General features: G+C 43.2%; 3 protein-coding genes across 7 annotated transcripts in view; 1 reads left to right on the plus strand and 2 right to left on the minus strand.

The window, feature by feature from the left end:
* The first annotated feature begins 272 nt into the window (after positions 1 to 272).
* zgc:112285 (serine protease) lies at positions 273 to 8,645 on the plus strand. 3 transcript variants are annotated; one of them, XM_029764650.1, is made up of 6 exons: positions 273 to 492; positions 3,384 to 3,493; positions 6,122 to 6,216; positions 6,460 to 6,740; positions 7,219 to 7,382; positions 7,878 to 8,645. In XM_029764650.1, the coding sequence occupies exons 1-6, from the start codon at positions 369 to 371 to the stop codon at positions 8,055 to 8,057; spliced, it is 954 nt and encodes a 317-aa protein (XP_029620510.1). In that variant the 5' UTR covers positions 273 to 368; the 3' UTR covers positions 8,058 to 8,645. The 3 variants fall into 3 exon arrangements, with proteins under 3 accessions (XP_029620510.1, XP_029620511.1, XP_029620512.1); XM_029764651.1 differs by lacking the exon at positions 273 to 492 and adding an exon at positions 918 to 1,276; XM_029764652.1 differs by lacking the exon at positions 273 to 492 and adding an exon at positions 919 to 1,174.
* Positions 8,646 to 8,849: 204 nt separating this feature from the next.
* Positions 8,850 to 11,940, minus strand: LOC115201219 (mitochondrial import inner membrane translocase subunit Tim23). Its single transcript, XM_029764653.1, has 8 exons — positions 11,700 to 11,940; positions 11,403 to 11,541; positions 11,227 to 11,285; positions 11,010 to 11,103; positions 10,768 to 10,852; positions 10,414 to 10,472; positions 10,179 to 10,289; positions 8,850 to 10,065 (listed from the first exon to the last, which is right to left on the minus strand). The coding sequence occupies exons 2-8, from the start codon at positions 11,497 to 11,499 to the stop codon at positions 9,947 to 9,949; spliced, it is 624 nt and encodes a 207-aa protein (XP_029620513.1). The 5' UTR covers positions 11,500 to 11,541; positions 11,700 to 11,940; the 3' UTR covers positions 8,850 to 9,946.
* A 4,856-nt stretch (positions 11,941 to 16,796) lies between these two features.
* Positions 16,797 to 27,425, minus strand: part of LOC115201220 (protein quaking-B) — an 18,860-nt gene continuing 8,231 nt past the window's right edge. Inside the window, exons 4-8 of one of the 3 annotated variants that reach the window (XM_029764654.1) lie at positions 25,857 to 26,000; positions 22,990 to 23,077; positions 22,240 to 22,536; positions 21,861 to 21,935; positions 16,797 to 19,828 (exon numbers count right to left, since the gene is read on the minus strand). In XM_029764654.1, coding sequence (XP_029620514.1) covers positions 19,806 to 19,828; positions 21,861 to 21,935; positions 22,240 to 22,536; positions 22,990 to 23,077; positions 25,857 to 26,000 — 627 coding nt within the window. In that variant the 3' untranslated portion in view covers positions 16,797 to 19,805. Of the gene's footprint in view, positions 19,829 to 20,944; positions 22,150 to 22,239; positions 22,537 to 22,989; positions 23,078 to 25,856; positions 26,001 to 27,425 lie in introns of those variants that run through there. The other 2 variants (XR_003879709.1, XM_029764656.1) reach the window with 2 other exon arrangements.

The raw sequence follows: 27,425 nt of genomic DNA on the forward strand, positions 1-27,425 counted from the left end.
AATGCGTGTGTGTGTGTGTGTGTGTGTGGGAATGTGGCTGTGTTGAAAGTGCTGATGGGCCTCCCAGAAGCCCCTATCCATTGCTGTAGAAGCCCCTGGCTGCAGGAGAACAATCCAGCACTGGGGCTTTGTAGTCATCTTTGTCCCTGGGGAAAATGTGTGTGTGTGTGTGTGTGTGTGTGTGTGTGTGTGTGTGTTCATACGTAGGTACATGCGCGCATATTAGTTTGTGAATGAGTGTGTGTGTGTATGTATATGCCTGAGTATGTGCAGGCGATTGGATGCCTGTATGTGAGCGTGTGTGTATGTGTTTGTCCAGTGCTATATAAATAGCGTGCTGTGTGCGCGAGGCAGTGATTCTGCTGAAGATGGTTGATGTTCCAGGGTCTCCGCTCCTATCTCTGCTGCTGCTGCTGTGTGTGTCGCCTCTGCCTGCCGCCACATACACCCTGACCCCTGGCAGACAGGCCCAGCACAAAGTCCTGCACCTGGGTGAGCCAGATACACACGTACACATCAGTGGAGGTTGGTGGGGGGAGCTTTAGGAGGACGGGCTCATTGTAATGGTTGGAATGGAATGAATGGAATAGAGTCAATCGGGGTTTCCATATGTTTGATACCGTTCCATCAATTCCATTCCAGCCATTACAATGAGCCCGTCCTCCTATAGCTCCTCCCACCAGCCTCCACTGATACACATGGACACCAGCACACGAATACACACACTCATTTTAAAGGAATAATCCACTCAAAACCACAAAGTCTAATGATTTACATTGTCAAATAATGGAAATATGTTATAAAGATATATGTTGTGAATGTTGCATTTCGTCGTCATAATAAGGTAGGAAGCAACATGTGAAAAGTCGACTTCAAAACCCACAATGCAATGCTCTCTCTATGGACAGGCTGGCTGGCTAGCTAGGGAGCTAGTTAGAAAACGTAGCTGCCTACACACTAATACCAAAGTCAATATCAGCATGTGAAGTAGTTAGCTAGTTGTAGATAGAATCTCACCATGTTAATCGGGTTTCTAGCTCAAGACTGAGTCTATGTGGTTGCTATGGCAACGTGCAAGGAGCCTGCGAGTCTGTTAGCAGGGAGAAGAGAGGAGTAAACCGCATTGTGGCATGATAGTTGAAGGAAGAAAGGCCATTAATCTTACGGCGCACTGGTATAAAATATACACTTTGTTATGATGATATAGACGGATGGATGTGTTCTAGACAAGTATGCCCATACCATCTATTATCTGATTTGGCGATCTGGAGTGCAGGTATTTGTTTTGAAAGGGTTGTGATACGCAGGGGCGAAAATCTGATATCAACTTTGGAGGGGACAATTACATGAAATGTTCTCAAGAGCAATTCCTGAGGGGGACACCAAAAGTAGTGCTGTAACACATAGCCTACATTGTAATATGGTAAATGTATATTGAGGAACCAAAGAAATAAGGTGTTTGCCGTACCCCTAACTACCGGTACCCAAAACTGCACAACTAATCACAACAGCAATGCCATTGCCTTAAACTGGTGACTGAACTAAGATTTGTTAAAGTTGAGAGTGGGGGCATCCATGGCATTTTCCAATTATGTTCCTATTTTACAAGTAAAAAAAATGGAGAACCTTTCATAATGTTGCCAAACAAAGACTCAACAAACTTACCTGAGACTCCCTGTCTCTGCCAGTCTGTCCCTGCATATCTGTCCCCAACTCTGCTGTCTGTGTGCCATCTGTTGCCTGCTCTGCCTAATGACATCCTTGTGAAACATTTCCATTAGAATTTCATTTCTTTCTTATGAACATTTTATCAACTAGTCTTTGAGATATTAGGCTACTAGGGTTCTTACTTTGTGTTTTGGTGTACTGAAAAATACTCTGATGTCAGTCTTTTTTATTTTTCTGCCATTTTTCTACCTGGCTGGCTGGCTACACACACACAGCGTGTAGGTTATTTACAGTAGGAGATGGGCTTCTATCATCTTATCTTCTATCATTCTATTTAGGCTTCGATCTAAAAGGTAGCTAGCAAATGTGAAACGGATTGCAGTGACAAGAGTTGACAGCTGTATGAGTTCACCATTTACACAACATATGCTGCAACCTTTTGTAATTTTAATAGTTTGTTTCATATTGGCTGGCTTCCAACAATAGCTGAATTTGCAAAGCTAGGGAGCACCAATTCCGTTTCAGTGGTGTTTGCTATAATCTTTGCTACCCGTGTTAAATAAAGGTGAAATTAAATAAATAAATAAAAGTTCCCTTTGCGACAATTTAGCTTTTGCAACGAGACCATTAAATATATTTAAGACAATGGTAGAAGAGAGTGAAGTTCTGTTCAGTTTGGACTTCAGTTTATCGCTAACCTTATCACAGGGACTTTGAAGCACTAACTTACATCATCTGCATGCTGATCTTGGAATAAATTGACGATAGCAAAGATTCCATCTTTGACGACGCCACATAAATGGAATAGGTACTAGCTAGCTTAATAGTTAATATTTGCGCGCTAGCTCTGCAAATTCAGCTAGTGTGTGTGTGAACCCTGCCAACATAAAACAAAACATCGCTATGGCACGATTGACTGGATGAACCTCCCGTCAGTTACGTGCATTGAGTGCTTTTCAGACAGTGGACATGAACCCTCTGTTACCTTGCCAACTAAGGAACTGGCAGTGGATCAAACCATTGTGAGGCAAAGGGTGGGGGGTCGCAATCTTTTGAAACTTAAAAACGCGCTATTAAGTGTCTATAATCAGCACAATTGCTTTCATTGCGTATTATTAATATTATTTAAATTACATAGATTTGTTTACAGTGATATATTGGGGGGGACAAATCATATTTTTCCCAGGATGGGGGGATCGTGTCCCCCCGTCCCCCCCGGGATTTCCGCCCCTGATGATACGTGATAGTGTCTTATCCCCTATCTCCAGTGACAGAGCTATATAGCTATTTCCTGATACCACCGATTGACCACTTAGAAATTAAATCATGGGGATATTGCTATTTTACCCCCTGATAGAACATAGGCTTTCACCAAATTGACAGGAGTTTCATGATTTATATTTCTGCGGGTGGATTATCCCTTTAACAGCGACTACACCGCTTTCTTTCTCTCAATCTACATCTACTTGTTTCGCTACCCCTTTGCCTTTCCATCACATTTCATCTATCTGACCTCAACCATTCCTACGTGGGCCAATAACTAAAATTAAGTAAAAAAAAAAAGTGTTTTATCATTCTAATTGTTCAGACCTGATCTCTGATCTTTGTAAATGACTGATGATTCCTAAACTGACTCACAGACTGTGGCATGGCTGATCTAGGATCAGTATTCGTCTGACTGTACTGACAGTTCCTGTGTATTTTCTTTCCTATAGACTGGCCTAAGGACTGTGGCACGGCCCACTATAAACCTAACATGGCTGAACGGATCGTCTCTGGGAACGAGGCCAGACCTCACTCCTGGCCATGGCAGGTCTCCCTACAGGTAATCAATAAACCAATCAATCCATGAACATACTTATCTACTTGCTAACTTCAGGATGTCGAATTTTCACATAGTCAGTGAAAATTTTACTTGAAGGTCCCGCACAGTCAAAATCATGTTTTTTCATCAAATTGTATTATATTTAGATCAAACCAGATCGAAGTAGGATGACCAAAGGATGAAAAATGTATGTTGCTCATGCATTAATAATTAATTAGCAACTTTGCCACTTTATGGCACAGTCGATGCCACGCGGGGCTATGGGCCAGAAGGTCGAGGGTTTGCTGACCACCACGAACGAGCTCACTCTCGCTGTCTGTTACACTACGATCAGAAATGGCTGCAGACAATGATCAGCTAGGAGTAAATCTGATTTTCAACATTTTGATTCTATATTTATAATTTAAAAAAATATATGCAACACATTTTCCACCCACAGCTTTCTGTACCGACTTCGGGCGCTTCAACATAATGGTTTGTTGACTCCCTATCCAGTATCGAAGGCTTGGCTTGACTATCTCTGAATGTCATTCAACTTTTTGGTGTTTAACAGATGTGTCTTTCCATTCATCAAATGGCTGCTGCACAGTTTGGATGCTGGAATTATATTTTGGACTAATGTGCGCAGGTAGCCGACAGGAGACTTTTGAAGTAACCTAATCAGATTAAAACATTGTGACTGGTTGCATTTATGCCACACACAAAAGGTAATACATTTAAAAAGTTAAATTACAAATATTTAGGCTGAAGCGTTAGGTTCTAGGTGAACGAGGAATGCTGCATGGATCGTGGAGGAGGCAGAGCGTGTTAAGTTTTCCTGAATAACTGGGCCTGCTAGGAACATATGTGGCCACAATATTATAGGACGACTTGGGAGAATGAAGATCTGAAGCAGACAGCGCATCTCAGTATGAGAAGTACAGCCAGACTGGCCTGCTACTGTGCCTTTCTAGACCTTATAAACTGTCGAGAGTAGACCCACAACTGATCCAAATGGAATGAATGAAATGAAACATTCAAATCACAGGGCTTTTGCAGCCATTATGCAAATTACATTTTCACTGCAGTTTACAGCCTAGAGTAAAATGTTGTACTCACTTGAAAACAATAATGCAATTATTAATTGCATTGAGGTGTTATAGACTAGTCTATGTAGACTAGCCTATAACGTCATAAAGAAGTGGGATGGTGGGAATTACCCGTTTTGAAGTTGTAAATACCGGTTGGCTGCATTCAGGTGCTTTGAACTTGTTGAAAAACGCAGATTGGCTCAGGGCCAACAAGCTGCTTAAACCGAGAACTAAATGTACAGCGGTCATGCTTGTAAACATATTAGTGTTCAAAAAAAAATTATTGATTGCTTTTGATAAATAATGTTTTTTAGTTGCATTTACCTGCTGAAAATGCTGTTATCAAGCTCATTTCCTACTAAGGTGACGTTAGAGGTCATCATGTGGGAAAAATCGAAGCTCAGGGTTGATAGACGAGTTTTGTTGTATATTTGTTTTCACTTTCACTTTTACTTACTTGGCTAGCGAATGCAGCTAGCTAGTTTAGCCTACTCAAACACCTGGCTCAAACAGAGAGGGATGCTATGTTAGCTCTCTGGCTATCCAACACTGGAACTCTTCCAAGTCAAGGTAAGCTTTTGGTTTTATAAATTTTTTGCCAAAAGGGCTTGCCGGTGTAAGTGCTAAACTGCTTGCTGTAGACTATACTACATGATTGTAGCGGGTTTACTAATGTGTTAGTTCTAGCTATGTTGACTATGATGTTAGTTAATATGGTGACAACGATATAGACTGTGTGCAACGGTTAGTGGTTATGGTATGAAGGTTTGGCTTGGAAAGGTTTTTTTGTCTGGTCACAGACCTGTTGTGTTGTGCACTAAAGTCCACAAGCGAAGGGAAAAGGTGAGAGGAGGAGAGCGCGTAGATGTGAAGTGATCACGCTGTTTGTTTGTGGCTCCAATGAAAGTGAACTGTGCTTGAGGGTGATCAGGGTTGTATTCATTCCACCGATTCTGTTGATAATTGTTTCTTAAACAGAAGCAAACAGAACGAAGCGGGGATAAACATACCTGAATCTGTCCAATAAAAACTATTGTTTGCAACTGATGGACTAATGATTACACCCTAGATCCGCTAGATGCATTGAATGTATTGAATGTGTCACTGTCGTTGTAAACTTTCATTCATAGGCTAGGTTGTAGCAACCTCATGATGGGTATAGACATTTGAGTATCACGTAGTAGCCTAAACCTATTGATGTTACATTGAGCTGGGTGAATGGAATATGAATGACAGCAATCAAATATGCTGTAATAGAAATAAGGCGCATATTAAAACAAAAATGTGTCCTCCCTCATTTGAAACGGCACTGACCGCCACTGGTATTCATATGCTCACACCATTCTGTTGTTGAGGTACGCATACACCATTCCAACACAGAAGAGCTGCATTTTATCATACTTAATGTAATTTTAAATTGGAAGGAAAACTATTTCACTCATATTGCAATTAAATGTAGTGCATATTTCATATAAATCTGAAAACACTGGACAGTTACTTTAAGTGGAAGATCTTGCCTGTGGGTTGATGGCAAATGTGTGTGTTCTGTGTGTCTCAGGTTCGTCCCAGAGGCAGTAAGCACTATATCCATGTCTGTGGAGGAACTCTCATCCACAAGAACTGGGTCCTCACTGCTGCTCACTGCTTCCAGAAGTAAGACTTGCCATTCCGTGAGTGGTAGCACACAGCATTATTGGACTGAGCTTAAAATGAAACACTTGTCTCAAAAGGACCACGGTCTAACCCCTACACCATAACTCGGTTTAGACTAGAAAGAGACAATACATCTTGAGAAACCACCAAAAAGGACTAGTAGACTACCTGTGTCTAATGTGACAGACAGTTACATTCTGAACCCTGCGTGATCTCAGTTACCCACCATGCTGTTTGTCTCAGGGGTAAAGCCGAGGATGCTGGGAGTTGGAGGATTGTCCTGGGGAAGCACCAGCTGAAACGTTCTGAAACAGCCGAAAAGACTATACCGGTGAAGAGGATATACCGTCACGAGCACTTCCGTTACCCCACGCACAGCGAGTTGGATTATGATATCGCCCTGGTCAAGGCTGCCACCGACATCGTGCCCAACAACCACATACGCTATGCATGCCTGCCGCGCAAACAGATCAGCCTGAAGCCAGGACAATACTGCTGGGTGACCGGCTGGGGAGACACTCGGGGTAAGGAGGAGGGATGATTAAGGGGGAGGAGAGGGGAGGAGGTTGGATGAAACTAGGGATGAGGACTGAGAGGAGAGGAGAGGGGGAGAAAGGTGCGGTTGTCTGGGTAGACACTCAGGTTAAGGGGGGATAAAAGGGGTAGAGGAGGAGGCTGGGGAGGCACACAGGGTAAGGAGGGTGAGGCTGAATGGAGACACTGGGAGAATCTCATTGCATACTCGTATCCTCGCCTCCTTTTAAAAACCCTTTGGAGGAGACGATCAGAGGGGAGGGACCTCTGGCTTTCTCATCCAATGGGTTTTGAAAAGAAGGTGAGGAGTGAGGACGTGAGGAGTATGCAATTGAGATTCTCCCTGTGACCACTTATGTTAGAACTAAGATTGTAGACAAAAGAGCATTGACAAGGGGTGCGTTCAATAGGCATGAAACAAGTATGTTGCCTAAAGGTAATCCTGTGGTGTGTCCCTGTCTGTATCAGGTGGGAAGGAGAACGTGTCTCTGGCTGAGGCTTTGAACCAGGCCCGTCTGCCCATCATCGACATCAAGACCTGCCGTCAGAAGAAGTTCTGGGGAGACCGCGTCAGGGACTCCATGATCTGTGCCGGCTTCAGAGACACAGAAGGACCACCTGCTGCCTGCCAGGTAGAGAAAGGGAGGGTAGGGAAGGAGGGGACTGAGGAAGGGTGGGACAGAAAGAGGAGTGGGAAAGACCGAGTGAGAAAGGGAGGAGGAAGAATTACATACCTTGTACTGAGTATGCCGATTGGCTAATGGCAAACAAGCTGCGTCAACCATAAACTAAAAGTACAGCTATCAAGCTCGTAAAAAAAATTATAGTGTTAAAAATACATTAATAGATCTTTTTTTTAATATATAAATAATGGTTTGTTGCATTTAACTGCTGAAAATGCTGTTATCGAGGTAATTTCCTTAACTGCAGAGTTCAGCATGTGGGCGAAGTCAGAGCTCAGAGATCATAGATGATTTTCCCACTAGAAATGACCAATCGGAAGGGCGTTTAAATAGATTTTTCCCAGTTGCATGCTGGTATTTACACATTTACGAGCTGTTATAAACGCAGCATTAGTATTAACATAGGAATGTGATCTAACAATGTTTTATCCCCCCTCCTCTTAGGGTGACTCGGGCGGTCCTCTGCTGTGCCAGTTGGGGCGCGACAGGTGGGAGGTGCACGGTGTGGTGAGCTTTGGCCCCATTGGCTGCACCGTGGAGAACAAGCCCAGCGTGTTCACCCGCACCGCCAATTACATCCCTTGGATCGAGGCTACGCGCATCAGAGACATCTTCATGCACTAGACTAGACCACACACGACCTGACAACCCCCCCACGCCCCCAAAATTATACCATATTGCCTCAGGCCACACCCCCCTCTCCTCTGTGTCCATAATCTGTGAGTCACTACAGTGACATCAGACAAAATTTGAATGAAGACATTTTACAATCAACATTGTACTGATCATCAGCATTTCATTAAATCAAGCCACCTGTCACGATGCTGTAATCTGTGTTAAATTCTGTGTCATTCAGGCTTTGTGTCTCTGAAAGTACTCTAGTCACCATCCACTTAATGTGTATGTTATGGACTATTTGTTTCATAATCACACTCAAGTCAACAATTCAATGTTGTTTTATGTCTATAACCTATGGATTTCATCTGGAGCATTTGGTCCTTAAATGTTACATTCAGAATCATGTTACCCCATTTCATTGGTGCATGCAAAGGAACATAGGAACGTACAGTATCTGCAATTTGTATGGCACGTATGACACCTTGACCTCTACCGCATCCCCAACCAATGTTCCACTTCCTGGTTGTACTCTTTTCTGACTATAACTCCCATCATGCAGTCTGTCAGCCAATAAAGTTGGCAGAAAAAGCAGAACATTGTGAACCTCTTCTTTCGAATATACTGTAGAACACTACTGTTGTTAGTTTAGCTTACTGACTGATACAAATAGTGTAGCGGGCACACAATCTGGGTTCAAACCCAGTCAGTCACAATAGCATATCCCACCCCTAACCCCACCTACAGGCTTTCACCACACAAACAGCATGAGCACAACTCACAAAGACCCAAGGCAACATATTCTCATTTTGAATGTTTGTTGTATTGTTCTTAACAGGCAAGGACACAGAGATAATACAGACACTTCCAGTACTGTTTGGAAGTAACTTTTAGACAGGCCAGCATCGACTCCAACTCTTAACAGGAAAACAGTACCCACTATGAATAAATACATTACAACAGTAGTCCTTGGTAGGATGTGTGCTGGAATGAATATCTCTTTGCTCTTCAGCTTCATGAGAAGTCTTGTTCTGTATCTGAATAACTACAACCCAGTCACATGAAAGCAGAGGACTACAATCATGGCTTCCAGCAACTCTCTGGTTGGGTCTTAGACCAGTGTTGCAGAGGTGGTTCAATGAACCATGCTTAGATGAGTAACCTTGCGTTCGCTCCCTGTACTAACCATTTGGCTTTACCTCAGGGGGCTAACACAGTCTTGAGTCAAGTGGGCAACCTCATAAAATAACCAGTCAGTAACACCAGCCGAGACGTTCAGATACATCCATCCATCCTTCCCCTCCTTGAAGTTATCACTGACCAGACATGACTCAATAGCTGTAAACCGATTTCCACTGAATTGTTTTCATCACTCCAGCCATGTCAGATCAGTGATTACTTCACAGGGAGGGAGGAGGCATGTAAAAATGATTACAACAGGGCCCCAGTATCCATTTACTTAGCATATAGTCTTAACATGGACATCATATTTACATGACTCTTTCCCTCTTCCAGGCTACTAGACGTAGCACTTAATAATATAACAAAAGATACAGTTCTAAAAACACATAAACCCCTTGTAAATAGCGTGGGGCCTTTTCAGATCTGTGGGTGAGAAGCGAGGTAACCCAGAAGGACAGGGCTGGGGGGCAGCAAGGGCAGTTGTGTGTAGAGAGGGGTGTTTCTTGGAGGTCATTTAGTCCATGGTTTAATGACGTCTCAGTCATGCCTCCAATATCCCAGAACCCTCTCAAGTCAGGAAGTGAACAAGGGGCTGATGATATTTATGGGAGGGTTTGAGTATTGGTAACCTATTCCCTGAGACTCTGGCCAAAAGTAGTACACCAAGTAGGGAATAAGGTGGAATTTTGGATGGAACGCAATAGAAAGGGATGTGTTCAGTAGAGACTTGAAGAAGAGGAGCCGCCTCTGATATGGTCCCAGTTACTGTAGAGAGCGTAGGCACCAGACATGGCCAACCCCACCAGACCACCACGCGCCACTCCCTTCAGCCCTCCTGAAATACACACAAGTTTTGAATGAGACAGATGGGGTTTCTAGGGCACTACATGTTGCACTCTTGCCCCACACGAGACACAACCATAGACTAACCACAGACAGGCCACACACCTGTGGATTTGAACAGCATGCCTGTGAGAGTCCCAGCAGCCATAGTGTTGATGTCATCCTCTGCTCCTCTAGCCTTCTCTATGGCCACGCCAAATATACTGTACAATAATGCTGTAAACACACATGCACACCCCATGGTTAATATAGACATACTAGGGACAAAACACCCAAACACCTGGTCCATGGGTTAGCCAGGGTGAAGAAGAAGAGATTAGGAGGAGGAAGAAGTGCTCACCAACAGAGCCCAGAGTGTTGGCCCAGGATGCACCTTGTCTGGTCACCATGTTGAGAATCCTGAGGAGGGCAAAGTCAGAGGTCAGATAAGTGAGAGCAGTATATAGAGCACCCTACCACAGAACCCTCAAACACAACTCTGGACCTTGAAGCCAGTTCCACGGTGTTTTTTCATTGGTCCTCTAATCAGGGACCTGGGACACCAGGTGGGTGCAATTAATTATCAGGTAAAAAAGAAAACCAGCAGGCTCCGGACCTCATTGGGTTAGAGTTGAATACCCCTGCCATAGAACATTTATATTAGCATGGATAAAACTAAAGCCACAGACTACTAGAGGAACACAGTGGTGCTTACTGGACGTTACGAGGTTTAGCCCAGCCCATTTCTCTGGTCTCCTTCAACCCCATCCTCAGACCATTCACTGTCCCAAACGCAGCTCCTAGGATTGGAGGGGGCGAGAGAGGGAGAGACTCAGACACAGAACCAGCAGACATCATAACTTAATATGGGAGAAGGGGAGTTCTGTGGCTAGAGAGAAGAGATGAGAGGGTGAGACAGAGAAACTGAGGGAGGGAGGGAGGGAGGGTATGTCTCACCCGTGATGCAGCTGCCCCCGATGGTGAAGAAGGCCAGTTCAAACCTCCCTCTAGTTTTACTGGCCCCTGTTGGCAGGATGAACTCATCTGTGTCCTGGAAAACACACACAGGTTAACATCTATTATCTCAGTCGACTTGATAGTGGGAATGTCACAAATCAATTCTACACATCCATTCATTGAGTGAGGTCAACTTCTACTAACTAGCGTCTCTTACCTGTACGAGGTACCGGGGATCAACATTAAGATAAGGCGACAGGGGGCTCATTCCAGTCACTATGTAGAAAATACAGCAACCTCAGTTGATGTCAACGACGGCCAGTGTTGGCCTTGTCTAGCTAACGTTAGTTAGTATGCTAGCTACCACCAACATCAATTAGCAAGGGCACTTACATGGGACACCGGCGAGCTCTGTGTTGGAGTATTCGCTGCCTCCAAAGAGACTCCCGAGGCCGCCTTTCCCTCCCGACCGAGGGGCGTTATTGTCCATGTATGGGGACGATCTGGAGACTCACCCGGCGAACGCTTCGGACTGGAGATGATGATTGGGTTAGCTAACTAACTAGCTAACATTAGCCTAGCTGACCAAACGTGATGATGCAAGCCAAAAGCAATAACGTTGGCGAATTTTCCTAGTATCTAAAACGCAGTAAAATGTTTAAGTTTCAATAGTGTTGTACACTGTCTTACTGTATGTAGTTAGATATTGCAATTATCAGCTTTTTGTAAATGATGGTCGTGTTCGCCTTTTCATCATGCTTCTCTGACCTCCACGATCTACCGTAAAGCGACCACTGACAGGCGAATACGTAAGCAGACTGAAAGTGAAGCAAAGTTATACAAATCTTTGGCACTGCATTGAGGGGAATTACTCAACGTAAAACGGGTGAAATTGAGCTATGGTTGCATTTGATACGAGGCTATAAGCAAAATATCAAAATACATTTGCGAGTGTGACAGTTCGCGACATCACATGGTCACTTAAAGTAACGATACATTGCACTAGATGGCAGCAAAGTAACATTAAAGCGCTCAACGCCAGTTCATCTGTTACCAAAAGACCAGACTAAAGATTATAACAACCCAGGTAACAACAACAGTTCTCACAACTTTAAAGAACGTTCCCCTGAGAGTCTCATTAGGGAGTGAACGTTATTTATAATTAGGTTTACATGGGGAAAATCGGACCTGTTTGAACAAAATATATTTTACCTAAATCCTCCCTGTACGCTTGAAAAAAAAACAAGTGACCCTTAGCTATACAAAAATAATAATTGAAACAAAGTGGATAGCAGAGAACATATCTAGCGTTTACACTCACTTCTTGGACAGACCAGAGCTTTAGATAGGCAGTTTTAGAAAATGTTCTTCGTCCTGTCAATATTACATGAATTTTGATAGAGCACAGGGCTGCGGAGCAGGTTGTGGGTTCGCAGACCACCGTAGACAGGTGGAAAGATCTCCTTTATAAGCATTGCATGAATCTATCATTGTATTTGCAGGACTTAGCTAATCTTTTTTTAATACCACACAAATTACCAAAATTACAGGCTAATGGACAGAGAGATAGGCCTTTGTGCTTATCTTATCATATTTGTCCAATGCCGAATCCGTGTGTCTTGTTTGCAAGGAAACTGTCCCTGTTTCCAAATAATTAAATCTGAGACTTCATTAGGAATCAGCTGATGGTACTTTCAAAAGTTAGGTCTACATTTCCACCCCAGACAGAGTAGGCCTACCGATGCAGAAAAATGTACGCTTTAACTGATGAGAACTCTTCTTCCGTGGCTTAACCCAGTGAGAGAAGGTCACAAGTGTTTCCTTAAAAGCTGTCTGGGTTTAAACATCTTCTATTGTACAGAAAGTGAATAGCTTAGTCAATTGATAGTGACAGAATTAGATTACTTTCCAAACAAATTCAGCCTTTGAATGTCAAAAGGTAGGCACATGACATACCCTCTTACTGTATCTGCTTAATAGTGTGCAACTGCAGCACATAATTTGGGGCAATCCTACAAGTGGGCATTCCCGCAGCCCCCTCGAGCATCACATTGGTTCCTTCATGAACACCCCCCTACCCCCCACCCCACCCCCCACCCCTCGAGCATGTCATGTTTGTGTGCCACTTTTGAATGTGGATTAAAAGGGAAATAAAAGTATTATCTGAGTTAGGCAGTGCCCTTTGCTCCGCGCCACACACGTGCCCTTAAATTCATTTACAAAACTGTGGGAAAACAGTGCCCGACCTGCGGGGGCGAAGGACACTGTCTACTGGTCGCTAGTACATCAGGCGGGAGGTGGGAGCGACACCATGTGCTTGCTAACTAGCTAGTTAGTTAGAACTCCAACACCAAAACATGCTAAATAGGTTCTCTCAGGTGATTTTTGCTAACATACAGTCGATAAAATGTTCCCCTAACTAACGGAAACTGGACACTGAAACATCAGCGGAACATTACGGGTAACATTGCAAAAACATTCTCTCTCCCTGGAATTGTTAGCTGGGTAACCCCTTTCATCTTCCCTTTCATTCCCCTTTCATCTGTGACCAGACTGTTGAGACCACCAGTACTCTCTTTGATTAGACTTTAGTGTGTGTGAGTTGTCAGGTCTTGGTTTACTCTTTCTCTGTTTTGCCTTGACAAGACAACACACACATACAGTCTTCTATCTTGCTGCCCTGTATACATACACATGGAATCATTGGCCACTTTAATAATGGAACACTAGTCACTCTAATAATGTTTACATACTGCTTTACTCATCTCATATGTATATACTGTATTCTATTCTATTCTACTGTATTTAGTCAATGCCAATACAACATTGCTCGTCCTAATATTTATATACTTCTTAATTTCATTCTTTTACTTTTAGATTTGTGTATTGTTGTTAATTGTTAGATACTACTGCACTGTTGGAGCTAGGAACACAAGCATTTCACCACACCTGCAATAACATCTGTTAAATATGTGTATGTTACCAATAAAATGTGATTTGTATAATTAACCTTGTGGGGACAAACAATTCAGTCCCATTCAAAATCCTATTTTCCCTAACCCTAACACTTACCCTAACCCTAACCCTAACCTTAACCCGAAATTTAACCCGAAAACCTAACCCTAACCTTAACCCTAAACCTAACCTAACCTTAGCTCCTAACCCTAAAACTAACCATAGCTCCTAACCCTAAAACTAACCCTAGCTCCTAACCCCAACCCTAAACCTAATTCTAACCCTAACACAATTCTAACCTTAATCCTAAACCCCCTAGAAATAGCATTTGACCTTGTGGGGACACAAAATGTCCCCAGTTGGTCAAAGTTTTGTTTGTTTACTATTCTTGTGGGGACTTCTGGTCTAAGTATAGTTAAACACATCCACCTACACACACACAAATGTGTATGTAGGCCTAGACAGTACAGCCATCTGTCGCAGGTCAGAGGAATTCTGAATGAATTTATTGTGGTGAGAAAAAAAAACACAAATACCAAAACTTATTTAGATGCAGTCACTGTAGCAGCCTTGTGTTATTGTGTATTCATCCGAGTCCAAGTGGACAAGTGGAACGATGAAGATTGTCATTGTTGCTGTGTGTGTGTGTGTGTGTGTGTGTGTGTGTGTGTGTGTGTGTGTGTGTGTGTGTGTGTGTGTGTGTGTGTGTGTGTGTGTGTGTGTGTGTGTGTGTGTGTGTGTGTGTGTCTGTGTGTCTCTGTGTGTGTGTGTGTGTCTGTGTGTCTCTGTGTGTGTGTGTATTCAAGCTGCCTGGCACAGTCTGTGAGTAACTGTTGTCTCTGCATGGGAGCCCGGTGGACCCGCTGGCCTCCTACAATACACTATTCAGTCTCACGCACACGTGCACACACCCACACACATATGAGCACGCGCACACACACACACACACACACACACACACACACACACACACACACACACACACACACACACACACACACACACACACAGAGACATGGTCCGGCCAAGAGGCTTGTTTATCCCTCAGCCAATCACCAGGAGGGAGGAGGGTGCACAACAACAAAAAATGCTGTATGTGAGAATAATAGCTTCATCTTTATCTTCTTCTCTCTCTCTCCCTCTCCCACATGCAAACTTGTTGCTAGATCCCCCTCCCTCTCTTTCTAACTTTGCTATCTCCCCTTTCTCTCTCTTTTCTCTAAGCTAAACTAAAGCTGAACTAAACCAGTACAGAAAGGAGCCTCTACAGGACCCTGGTGTGTATGCTTGTAGTCGCGGCAACAAGAAAATAAGGTTTTGTCTCCTTAACCCCCTTAGTGTCGATTGATGCCGGTGAGTGAATCTAAGTAACATAATAAAAAAATCACCATCAAAATTTGTCAGTTTAAGCTAGAGTTTTTTTTGCATTGGAGTCGTCTCAATCCACCGCATCTGCCTATGTCGCACTTCCGCATCAGTGAAAGGTGGCAGAGCGAGAGATGTGTTTGTCAGTCCATGAGACATCCCGAAAATTGGTCTTCTCACAAAAAGGTCTGTAGCGTCCGAACGGTTTGACCTAAAAACTATTGACCACTCTATGGAAAGGGGAGAATCTCATAAACACGATGGTCATCTCCGTTTTGCTCTACGAGCTCCACAAGTGTCAGGGAACTTGTCTGAAATCGGTTCCGTTGATGTGCCAACTTCTGTTTGTAGCGTCCTAACTGTTTGGTCTACAAACTAATGTGACCTCACTGTGGAAAGAGGAGATTCTCATGAACATGATGGTGTTCTCCATTGTGCTCTACGACCCCACAAGTGTCATGGGACTCATCTGAATGTAACCGGTACCGGTTAAACATTTTTATGGAAGTATAAAATTAGTTCAGCCTACCCCAAAAAGCACGTAGTGCGTAAAAATCGTATGTCCTCTTTTGCAACACTCACTACCTAGTTCCAAACTGCTTCTGGAAGCAATGTCAGCACAAGAACTGATTGTGGGGAGCTTAATGAAATGGACTTCTATGGCCGAAGAGCCATAAGGCTAAGATCACCATACTCAATTCCATACTGGAGTGGTGTAAAGCTCGCTGCCATTGGACTCTGGAACAATAGAAACCCGTTCTCTGGAGTGATGAATCACATTTCACCATCTTGCAGTCCGACGGACGAATCTGGGTTTGGCCGATGCCAGGAGAGTGCTACCTGCACCAATGTGTAGTGCCAACTGTAAAGTTTGGTGGAGGAGTAATAATGGTCTGGGGCTTTTTTTCATGGTTCAGGCTAGGCCCCTTAGTTCCAGTGAAGGGAATTCTTAACGCTACAGCATACAATGACAATAGATTATTCTATGCTTCCAACTTTGTTGCAACAGTTTGGGGAAGGCCCTTTCCTGTTTCAGCATGACAATGCCCCTATGCAAAAAGCAAGGTTCATACAGAAATGGTTTGTCTAAATTGGTGTGGAAGAACTTGACTGGCCTGCACAGAGCCCTAACCTCAACCCCATCGAACACCTTTGGGATGAATTGGAACGCCGACTGCGAGCCAGCCCTAATAGGCCAACATCAGTGCCGACCTCACTAATGTTCTTGTGGCTGATTAGAAGCAAGTCCCCGCAGCAATGTTTCAGCATCTAGTGGAAAGCCTTCCCAGAAGACTGGAGGCTGTTATAGCAGCAAAGGGGGGACCAACTCCATATTAATGCCCATGATTTTGGAATAAGATGTTTGACGAGCAGGTGTCTACATACTTTTGGTCATGTAGTGTACATATACAAATATTTCCTGAGCTTTCTTATTTCTCCTAGATAAAGGACAAACACTTAAAAACCTTGTTTCTTATTATTTATTTTGTGACTGTCTTTTGTGCAATATTTTGGAATGTGTTATTCAATACTAGCCACCCCCCCATGGGCTAGTATTGGCTCTAGGCTAGATTAGACAGAGAGGAGAGTAGTTTACCAGATGGTGTGGCGATGGTCTTAGAGATCCTGGGATAAATGTCATAAAACTACAAACAAAACAGGATCAGCAGAAATCAAGAGCGCACACACAGACAGAGTTTTAGATGTTTCTGACAGGTGCCTCTGCCTCAACCCCCAAATGGGAGAATGACGCAGTAGGAAAAGTGGATAGGGAGAAAGGCAAACTCTTTTTCCTCTTCCTTGGCCTTTCTTATTTTCCCTCTTTCTTTCACTCATTCCCAATCTCTCTCATTTGGCCCAAACTCCATCCATAGGAATGTAACCCTCTAGTCCATTGGGTTGCCAGATCAGGATCCCTCTAGTTCAGTGAGTTGCCAGATCAGGCTCCCTCTAGTCCATTGGGTTGCCAGATCAGGCTCCCTCTAGTTCAGTGAGTTGCCAGATCAGGCTCCCTCTAGTCCATTGGGTTGCCAGATCAGGATCCCTCTAGTCCATTGGGTTGCCAGATCAGGCTCCCTCTAGTTCAGTGAGTTGCCAGATCAGGCTCCCTCTAGTTCAGTGAGTTGCCAGATCATGCTATTTCTCCTCCTACAGCTGCAGGGTCAGTATCCAGAGCAAAGGCTCCAGGTCCAGAGCCAAGCCTGGGGCTCAATAAGCTCCCTACCCCCCGAGGGGGAGCAGGGGGGCAGGGAGAGGGCAGATAGTGAACAACTCACTGACAGCCCTCAGTCAAAGCAGTATTTTTTAAGTCTATATATGGTATTTGTGCTTGGGTGTAGCTCTGTCAGTGCAGTCTTATATAATATATATTGTATATAGCAAGAGACAGAAAGACAGAGAGAGAGAGTGTGTACAGCAGTTAAAATATGGCACATTTCTGTAGTTAACCGTTGAATGAGAGAGATAATGTACGTTAGGGAGAGCCACAGTGCTCCAGTATAATTCACTCAGCAGATGTGTGTGCATGTTTTTGTGTGTGGGTAGGTATGAGTGAGTGTGTAAGGGTAAGTTGCACAATCGATTTGCTTCAGACTGTCGGAGTTGGAGAGAGACAGAGAGGAGAGGGACCAAGTGCATATCTAGTGTACTGTATTTCTAAAGAATTTAAGTGTATTCCAAAAGTATCTGCAGTGTTTAAGATTAGTATGCTGAAAGGAAGCTCACTGGAAACTTTAGAAGCTTCAGAGAAAAAGCGACAAAGTTTGTTAGTTTTTTACAACTACCAGTTTAATAATGTTTTTGTTTTTCAGTACAAAGAGTTATTTTGTTTACCAGCTTTTAAGAAGTTAAACATCAACAACACACTTTTTAATTCTCAGATTCACACAGTTTATGTTTTAAAGAAACCAAGGCAGAGGCAGATATGAGTAGAGAGGTTAACAGTACAGGACTGGTAAGTTAACACAAAGAGTAGATTAATATACAGTACTACAGTTAATAACGACTCTCTACATAGAGAAGGCCCAGAAGGTAAGCAACACTGAGATTAACTTGATAGACAACAATTTTCCAGAATACGTCGAGGTTTCCAGTATATCAGGACTTGAAAAACTCTCCGGACACTTGGTGAATGGCACATTGGTTGTAGGCAAAGCTTGCTCTTAAACTGAATCAGATAAATCTCCATAGTAAGGCATACTGTTCTTACCAGAAAACATCATTTAATGTTATTTCTCACATACAAAATATCATATAAAAAATACATTATAAACAGATGTTTTGTCTTGAATGAGATGGTTTGTGTGGCGTAAAAACAACCGCTTGGGCAAGAGGAGAGTTAGGAGCTCAGGTATGTAACGCACATATCTAATAACACAACACTATACAATAGGGTGTGTTCTCTAGGCAGACACACAAGTATACACATCATTCCCCCAAAGAAAATAAACACACAAAATTAACACTGTTCTGAGGAGGTCCTACTATACTAATGGAAGAAACCGACCCTTTTTGGCAGTTCATTCTAAATCCAAAAGGCTTATGGGAAACCACAACATTGAGTTGGTTTCTTTATAATACACCACATCTCTTTCACTTTGTTGAGACGTGTTTCATGGAGAATATAAACCCATCATAAAAAGGCTGCTCTGGTCTGTGACATATCTCTCTATTGGAATAAATAAAGGCACTTTGTTCTCCAGATTTATATAATACTGTATTGGTAAAGCAAACATTATGGTTGAGACTCTTCACTCTGTAGCACCTGGAGAAGTGTGATCTTACCCATTAGATTGACTCAGGTCAATGTAGAAAGGCAGGCATGGTATAAAAGCCTAGTCTTAGAGAGGACATCATGGGAAACTAGTGTGACCTATTAAACCAGATCTGAGTAACATTTTGTGTGACGGTAACATAAAGTAGCTGGTGTAAAATAAACCACTTAGTGGGTCGGTAGAAACCGTGAGCATCCGTTTTTTAGGCTTCGCCTCTTCTCTGCTTCCCCCCTGAAAACGAGGTGCTTCCGGTTTCTCTAGACCCCCGCTGAGGGTTTGAGAACAGGGACAGTCAGACTAGCTTAGTGGGCATGAATATGTTATGATCATACATATAACTGTTATTATTATTTAATTATTATAATATTATAGCTTCAAATCGACTCAATGCAGGGCAAGGTATAGAGATAGGTTATCTGACCAGTGCAGAGAGCATGGCTGGGGTTTGGTTGGGGGGTTGTGATTGGGTGGTTTTGATGTAGTGGTTCCTATAGAAGGGGCACATGGCCTGATAGTGTGGTGTTTGGGTGGGCATGGCTGGTGACTGGGTCCTGATTGGGTCCTGAAGGGTCACTACCATGGCGCTGGTCTCTGGTTGGTTTGGCAGAGGTGACTCCTGGGGGGGGGGGCGTGGCTGTTGTCCAGAGCATGGCAACGAGCAAGCCACAGGCGGAGATGGGCGGGTCATCAGTGGGTACAGAGGTCAAGGGTTAGTTGCTGTGGCAGCTGGGGGGGGGGGGGGGGGGTTAGGAGACAGACGGACAGACACAAAGAAATTAAGGAAACAAAAAAGACATAGAAAAAGATAGAAAGAGATTAGTGTCAGCTAGTGGTGTCCGATTTACTGCAGTCACACACACAGTGTGAACATACATAACACCTTCATAAGCACTACATAGGCATTTATAAGTCAATAGCTGCAAGTTGACATAAGGTCTGGCATATGCAGTAAGTGACACAATGTGAGATGCCAACCAGCGACTGCTGACATAGGCAGTTATGAATGCTTATGTATTGTTAATGAAGGCATTATAAAGGTGCCCTTTGTAGAACGTATGAGCACTGCTACAGTGAGGCTAGCTGCACTACAGACAGAGAAACCATGGAGACAGCATAGGGTATGGTTTCGTGGGAGGGCGTGAGAATGTCACTGACATCTAAAGCTGTTCTGGCTAACGCAGTGTTTCTCAACCCAGTCTATGGGGGCCACCAGTAGTTTCACATCATCTAGTCAACTAATAACCAATACATTGACGGAATAGATCAGGTATGTGAAACGGCTGGTGGGTCCTGAGGGGTAAACACAGTTTAATGGTTAGCAGCAGTCAGGGTGTATGTTATGGTGTCTTGACAGAAAAGACCAAATGCAATGATGACTAATTAATTGATTAAAAATGATCTGGTATGGTTTCCAGACTGCTGTTAAGCATTAGAGATGTAATCGCTAGAGAAGCAAAGAGGACTGCAGTTACCGAGAGCCATGAGATGTTAAGAGATGTGATTTTAGAAGGAATACATTAAGAATATATATATTTTTTACAGATATTTTCTAATAATAATAACTTTTAGACATTTTTTTATTTAATTTTTTTGTCTGTTTTTTTTTTAATATCAAACACTGGTTCTCTACGTACACCAGTTAAACTAGGGCTGATACACAGCTTGACTAGGCCACTTCTACTGTATGATAGTGACACCAAGAAAACACTAGCATCACTTCAACATACAAAGTCATACCGAAACAACCCTTCGAATGTTTGCAAAATAAATACAAGTGAGAACTTCACGTCTGTAGTGTAAACTCTAAAGAAAACATCCCCAAGAATGCAACAACACGTCCTGTTCATAGCTTAAAATTATATTCATACATTTTTTACAATCACACAAGTAAATTCTATTTTCCAAGCACATAAGCAACAACTACAATAATCTCCAAAGAATAGGGCAAGCATAATGACATGACAACGGAATGTCTTTATAAATGATATCCAATGTCAACCCATCCCTAACCCACGAAGGTCCAGTAATGCTTACTTTACACTCCATTCTCCTAATGCAGATTTCAGTAGTATAGGGTCATATAATGTATAAGGTCGTATGGATAATGGTTAGAAGGCTGTTTCAGCTTCAAGTACTTTATGTCTCTGATCCATAATATACAAAACAATCATTAGAAAACCATATCAATAAATAAAAGAGTAGATCAAAAAGTTGTGTTTACTTTTACAAAATCAAAGCAAAGGAATGGCGTAATTTAAGACGGTATAAAAGAGACGACCCTGCTCGTCTCTTAGGTTGAACAGTTGTGGAACAACCGGCAAAGAGAGAGTGAGAGAAAGAGGGGGAAAGAGATAGAGCGAGAGATAAACAGTATTTGAAGAGAACTCTAAATCAAGAGAGTCACAAGGTCACAGTCACATGGAGGAACGGTTCATTCTAAAAGCAGGGAACAACCTCACATGCCTTCCTCTATCTGACAGAGGGGCTATGAGCGCCCTGGAATATTCACCCCTGGAACGGACTCATCCATTCCTAACACTACCCTCTCTCTGCTCTGTGACAGTGTGTTGTTTGACTTTAACACACAGCTCACTGTTTGACCTTCCCCTCACATTCTGGTCTCATACCCCTCTTAGCAGGCGGCACACACAGGTCAACTAACAGACACACACATGAACACACACACACTGGCGCCCACACACACAAAATCACTCACAAATGCGTATCCCCACTCACACTGTCTAGTGATCTAACTGACCTCTGTCGGTGTTCACTACTCTTTGGTAAGGATGGACCCTCATATTGTGGCGTTGCACCTTAGCCGTCATCGCTCCTGCTCACCACGCAACCACATTACCAAAACACCAAAACACAGGGGGTTAACAGTGACATCATCAAACAGTTACAGAGACATTAAGAAGACAGTCAAGAGGCCCATCTCAGATAAGTGTGTGTGTGTGTGTGTGTGTGTGTGTGTGTGTGTGTGTGTCTGAGGTCCGTATGTAGGAGGGAGTTTATCTCTCAGCCTTTGGTTTGGAAAGCCATACCTGGAGACAGAGAGAGAAATACAACCAGGTTACAACACAACAACACAACCCTCATTACCAAATGAACTTGATCTGTGTGTGCGTGTTTACCTAATACTCCACTAGTGTCCATGGGGTATTCTAGTATAGATGGGGTTAGGGTGTAGGGGGAATATTCGTAGGGAGTGTAGAAGAATCCTCCTGACTCAGGTGATTGCTGCATCAGTCCTGCATGCTGATTGGCTCCTTGCATGAGGGCCTGCTGACTCTGGATCTGACGAATCAGGTGAGGCATGAGATTGGGCTGCTGAACAGGGGCGGGGTTTCTCATAGCCTGCTGCATAACAGGGGAGGGACTGGAGATGAGCCGAGGCTGCTGAGAGGAGGCTAGGGAGAAAGCCATAGTGGCTGCACGCACCCACACACACATGTAAATACGCACACGCAGAGAGAGAGAGAGAGAAACAAACAGAAAATAATTACTAGTTGGAAACGAAAACATCAAAAATCCCCACCGACAGTTTCAGGACAGGCACTTTCTATACTATTAGGGAAAAAAATGCTATATAGAAACTAAAAGGATTCTTCGGCTGTCCCCATAGGAGAACCATTTGAAAAACCTTTTTTGGTTCCAGGTAAAACCAATTTTGGTTCCAGGTAGAACCATTTTGGGTTCCATGTAGAACCATTTTGGGTTCCATGTAGAACCATTTTGGGTTCCATGTAGAACCCTTGTGGGTTCCATGTAGAACCCTTTCCACAGGGGGTTCTACCTGGAACCAAAAAGGGTTCCCCTATGGGGACAGCCGAAGAACCTTTTTGAAACCCTTTTTTCTAAGAGTGTAACGATGTCATCTTTACGTTGCTTGATGTTGGCGTCTCTGTAGGTTCCATTGAGAATGGCCAGCTCCATCAACTGCATCTTCTTTAGACTGTCCTCTCCTTCAGCCTACACACACACACACACGCACACACACACACACACACATACACACACACACACACACACACACACGACATTTAATATCCGTCTAGTTGGCTGAAGGTTGGATTACGTTACACTCTGGTGAACAGATTGTGAGTGGCGTAGGCCTAAAGCTGTACAGCTAGGCCAGCAAGGTTAAACTAACAGATATCATTCATCCCCACCCACACTCTCAGGTCCTCTGGGTTAACTTAATGTACTGTTAGTAGTATACGTTGGCAAAAAAAATGATATATATTCTAGATGTCTTGTCTTATAATCAAGTGAATGATAATTGCCAGGGGAAGTAATCAACATTTTAAAATGAATAGATTTGGTAGATAGTTGAAAATCATTTTTGCCCTACCCACAGTTAACTTTAACATAGCCTATTAGCTAGAAAGGTAACTCCCAACACATTTATATATTTTTGCCGACCCCCTGCGGTACCTCCGCGGACCCCAGTTTGAATATCCCTGCTGTAAGTCAATGCAGTGCGATTTGAGCGTTTGGGTGAAAGTTCACAACTACTTCATTCAATGTTGAATTCAGGAGTGAGAGCAACATTTTTAGCAATATTCTGTCTGTGGTGTGGGGGCATTGGGTAGGTGGCTAAGAGAATGTGAGGATTGTTGAGGGACGCATGGAAAGAGTTGATGTGAGAAAAGAGAAAGAGAAAGAGAATGAGGAGGAGGGAATGAATTGAGTGTGAGAGAGGAGTGAAAGGAGTGATAGAGTGAAGAGAAAGAGTGAACAGTCTCTCCATTCATCCCCTCCTCCTTTCACAACACACATTACCATGGATACGCCTTTATAGATGCTGCCTGGCGAATTACACACACACACAAACACACACACACACATCCCACTGGGCACAGACATCAGTTCAACGTCTAGTTTTGATTTACATTTGGTTGAGTTGTCAACTATTGGGAATTCAACGTGAAAATCAACAACACATTTCACCATGTCATTGGATTTAGGTTAAAAGTTGGGTGAAAGAAATACGGAATGACCTTATGTTGATTACTTATTGCAAATACAATTCATCTTCCACGCTGATTCAGCGTCACCACATAGATTTTTGGGGTTGAAATGAAGTGGAAACAACGTTGATTCAACCAGTTTTTGCCCAGTGGGACATACTGTGTACAATATACAGTGGAAGACGGAAGTTAACATACACCTTAGCCAAATACATTTAAACTCAGTTTTTCACAATTCCTGACATTTAATCCTAGTTAAAATTCCCTGTCTTAGGTCAGTTAGCATCACCACTTTATTTTAAGAATGTGAAATGAATAATAGTAGAGAATGATTTATTTCAGCTTTTATTTCTTTCATCACATTCCCAGTGGGTCAGAAGTTTACATACACTCAATTAGTATTTGGTAGCATTGTCTTCAAATTGTTTCACTTGGGTCAAACATTTCGGATAGCCTTCCGCAAGCTTCCCACAACAAGTTGGGTGAATTTTGGCCCATTCCTCCTGACAGAGCTGGTGTAACTGAGTCAGGTTTGTAGGCCTCCTTGCTCGCACACGCTTTTTAAGTTTTGCCCACACATTTTCTATAGGATTGAGGTCAGGGCTTTGTGATTGCCACGCAAATACCTTGACTTTGTTGTCCTTAAGCCATTTTGCCACAACTTTGGAATTATGCTTGGGGTCATTGTCCATTTGGAAGACCCATTTGCCACCAAGCTTTAACTTCCTGACTGATGTCTTGGGATGTTGCTTCAATATAGCCACATCATTTTCCTTCCTCATGACGCCATCTATTTTGTGAAGTGCACCAGCCCCTCCTGCAGCAAAGCACCCCCACAACATGATGCTGCCACCCCCGTGCTTCATGGTTGGGATGGTGTTCTTCGGCTTGCAAGCCTCCCCCTTTTCCCTCCATACATAACGATGGTCATTATGGCCAAACAGTTCTATTTTTGTTTCATCAGACCAGAGGACATTTCTTTGTCCCCATGTGCAGTTGCAAACCGTAGTTTGGCTTTTTTATGGCGGTTTTGGAGCAGTAGCGTCTTCCTTGCTGAGCGGCCTTTCAGGTTATGTCGATATAGGACTCATTTTACTGTGGATATAGATATTTTTGTGCCTGTTTCCTCCAGCATCTTCACAAGGTCCTTTGCTGTTGTTCTGGGATTGATTTGCACCTTTCGCACCAAAGTACGTTAATCTCTAGGAGACAAAACGCGTCTCCTTACTGACAGCTGTGTGGCAGCTGTGTGGTCCTAAGGATGAACCAGACTTGTGGAGGTCTACAATTTTTTTCTGAGTTCTTGGCTGATTTCTTTTGATTTTCCCATGATGTCAAGCAAAGAGGCACTGAGTTTGAAGGTAGTCCTTGAAATACATCCACAGGTACACATCCAATTGACTCAAATGATGTCAATTAGCCCATCAGAAGCTTCTAAAGCCATGACATCATTTTCTGGAACTTTCCAAGCTGTTTAAAGGCACAGTCAACTTAGTGTATGTAAACTTCTGACCCACTGGAATTGTGATACAGTGAATTATTAGCGAAATAATCTGTCTGTAAACAATTGTTGGAAAAATGACTTGTGTCATGCACAAAGTAGATGTCCTAACCGACTTGCCAAAACTATAGTTTGTTAACAAGAAATTTGTGGTGGTTGAAAAACGAGTTTTAATGACTCCAACCTAAGTGTATGTAAACCTCCGACTTCAACTGTATATACACACACACACACAAACACACACACATAATTATAGCATGAATCTCATGGTACTCACGGCTGGTACGAGTAGTTTCTTGACCTCTGCGGTAGCTCTTTGTAGTTTGATCTGAGCTCTGTTGTGTGTGTCTTCCACTGTGATGAGTACATGGAGCTCCTCACTCAGGTGTTCCCAATTAGGCTTCCCTCTGTTCAGCTCCTCCTGATACACATTCAAAACAATAATATTCCCAGAAGACTGTCCACATTGACTTTAGTTCTGTAACAACACGGCAGCCATTTTACTGTAAGTGAATAATCCCCACTCATGGAGAAGGTCAGAATGTCTACCCACTCTTTATACCTCTTTCAACTCATTTCCCCATCTCTCCCTCTCCCCCCGCTTTCTTTCTTTCTCTGAGGTGTGGAACTGATGTATTCTCATGAGAGGTAGATGGAATGTCTGATGATATGCTCCACCTGCCGTTAGCTGCTCCACTGGAAGTCTGACGCCCTGGCCAGAACCAAAGAACCAAAACCAGCGGAGAAACAGACGGACCCAGCTCTTTTCACCTCTACTCCACTCCATTTAGAATCTAGTGCCAAAATAAATACACCATGCTATGTGTGTGTGTGCATAGGTGCGTGCGTGCGTGCATGTGAGGCTGGCAGGTAGCCTAGCGGTTAAGAGTGTTTGACTAGTAACCAAAAGGTTGCTGCTTCAAATATCTGAGCCGACTAGGTGAAAAATCTGTCGATGTGCAATTGAGCAATGCACTTAACTCTAATTGCTCCTGTAAGTCACTTTGGATAAGAGTGTCTGTTAAAATGTGTGGTGTGTGAGCCAATGATGTGCAGTAGGCCGGGTAGGTCTATGATTATGTCATAAAAAAAAGCTGTTATGGAAAGCCAAATAAATCATATTACAAAAAATGGTCATTCATTTTTTGTTATCTAATGTTTTTTCTCAATGATTCTGGTGTTTTTTATGCTCAGAATCTAAACATTTGATAAAACGGTATCAAAACGTCAGGAAAGGCACCAGGGTATGCATGCCTTCATTCCCATCCATTCAAATCCATTAAAACGCGTTACTGACTCCAGTTGCTGTTAATTACCCTTGTTGTGTGGGTATGCCTGGGGTAAGCTCTGCACATTTGGGTGTCTACATAATTTTGTGCTTGCATCCTTTGAACTGAACAAAGCTAGCTAGCCTGCAAAAACAACATGACGAATGGACACTATACTGCACCTCAAACAATTTTCAAGTTGGATTTCCAAGGAAAACTTGGTACACTTCATAGAGGGAGACCAGCACCTGCGCTTCTTGACTTTCATCAAAGGAAGAGACAGAAAATCATCAGATCGGGACAACGACACGCTGCTGATGGCCTCTGGATGTGATACCTGGTTGTCAAAGGCATCAAACGGCTTTCAGCTGATGGTCTAAGTGGAGATTTCCAGCTAAACTGATGCACTCTTTTGTGATCTGCAGAATAAAATAATGGCCATGGGGTTCTGCTGTGCACATATCAGCGCCACAATTAAAGTTGTGGATGCTCAGAGACAAGAGTTTGACCACCAACAAGCTCATCCTTAAGGACAGACGAATGGACTTCATTTAAGGTAGGCCTATATGCATTTCTCC

The sequence above is a fragment of the Salmo trutta genome, chromosome 10, assembly GCF_901001165.1.
Source record: "Salmo trutta chromosome 10, fSalTru1.1, whole genome shotgun sequence".
NCBI classification, from domain to species: Eukaryota; Metazoa; Chordata; class Actinopteri; order Salmoniformes; family Salmonidae; genus Salmo; species Salmo trutta.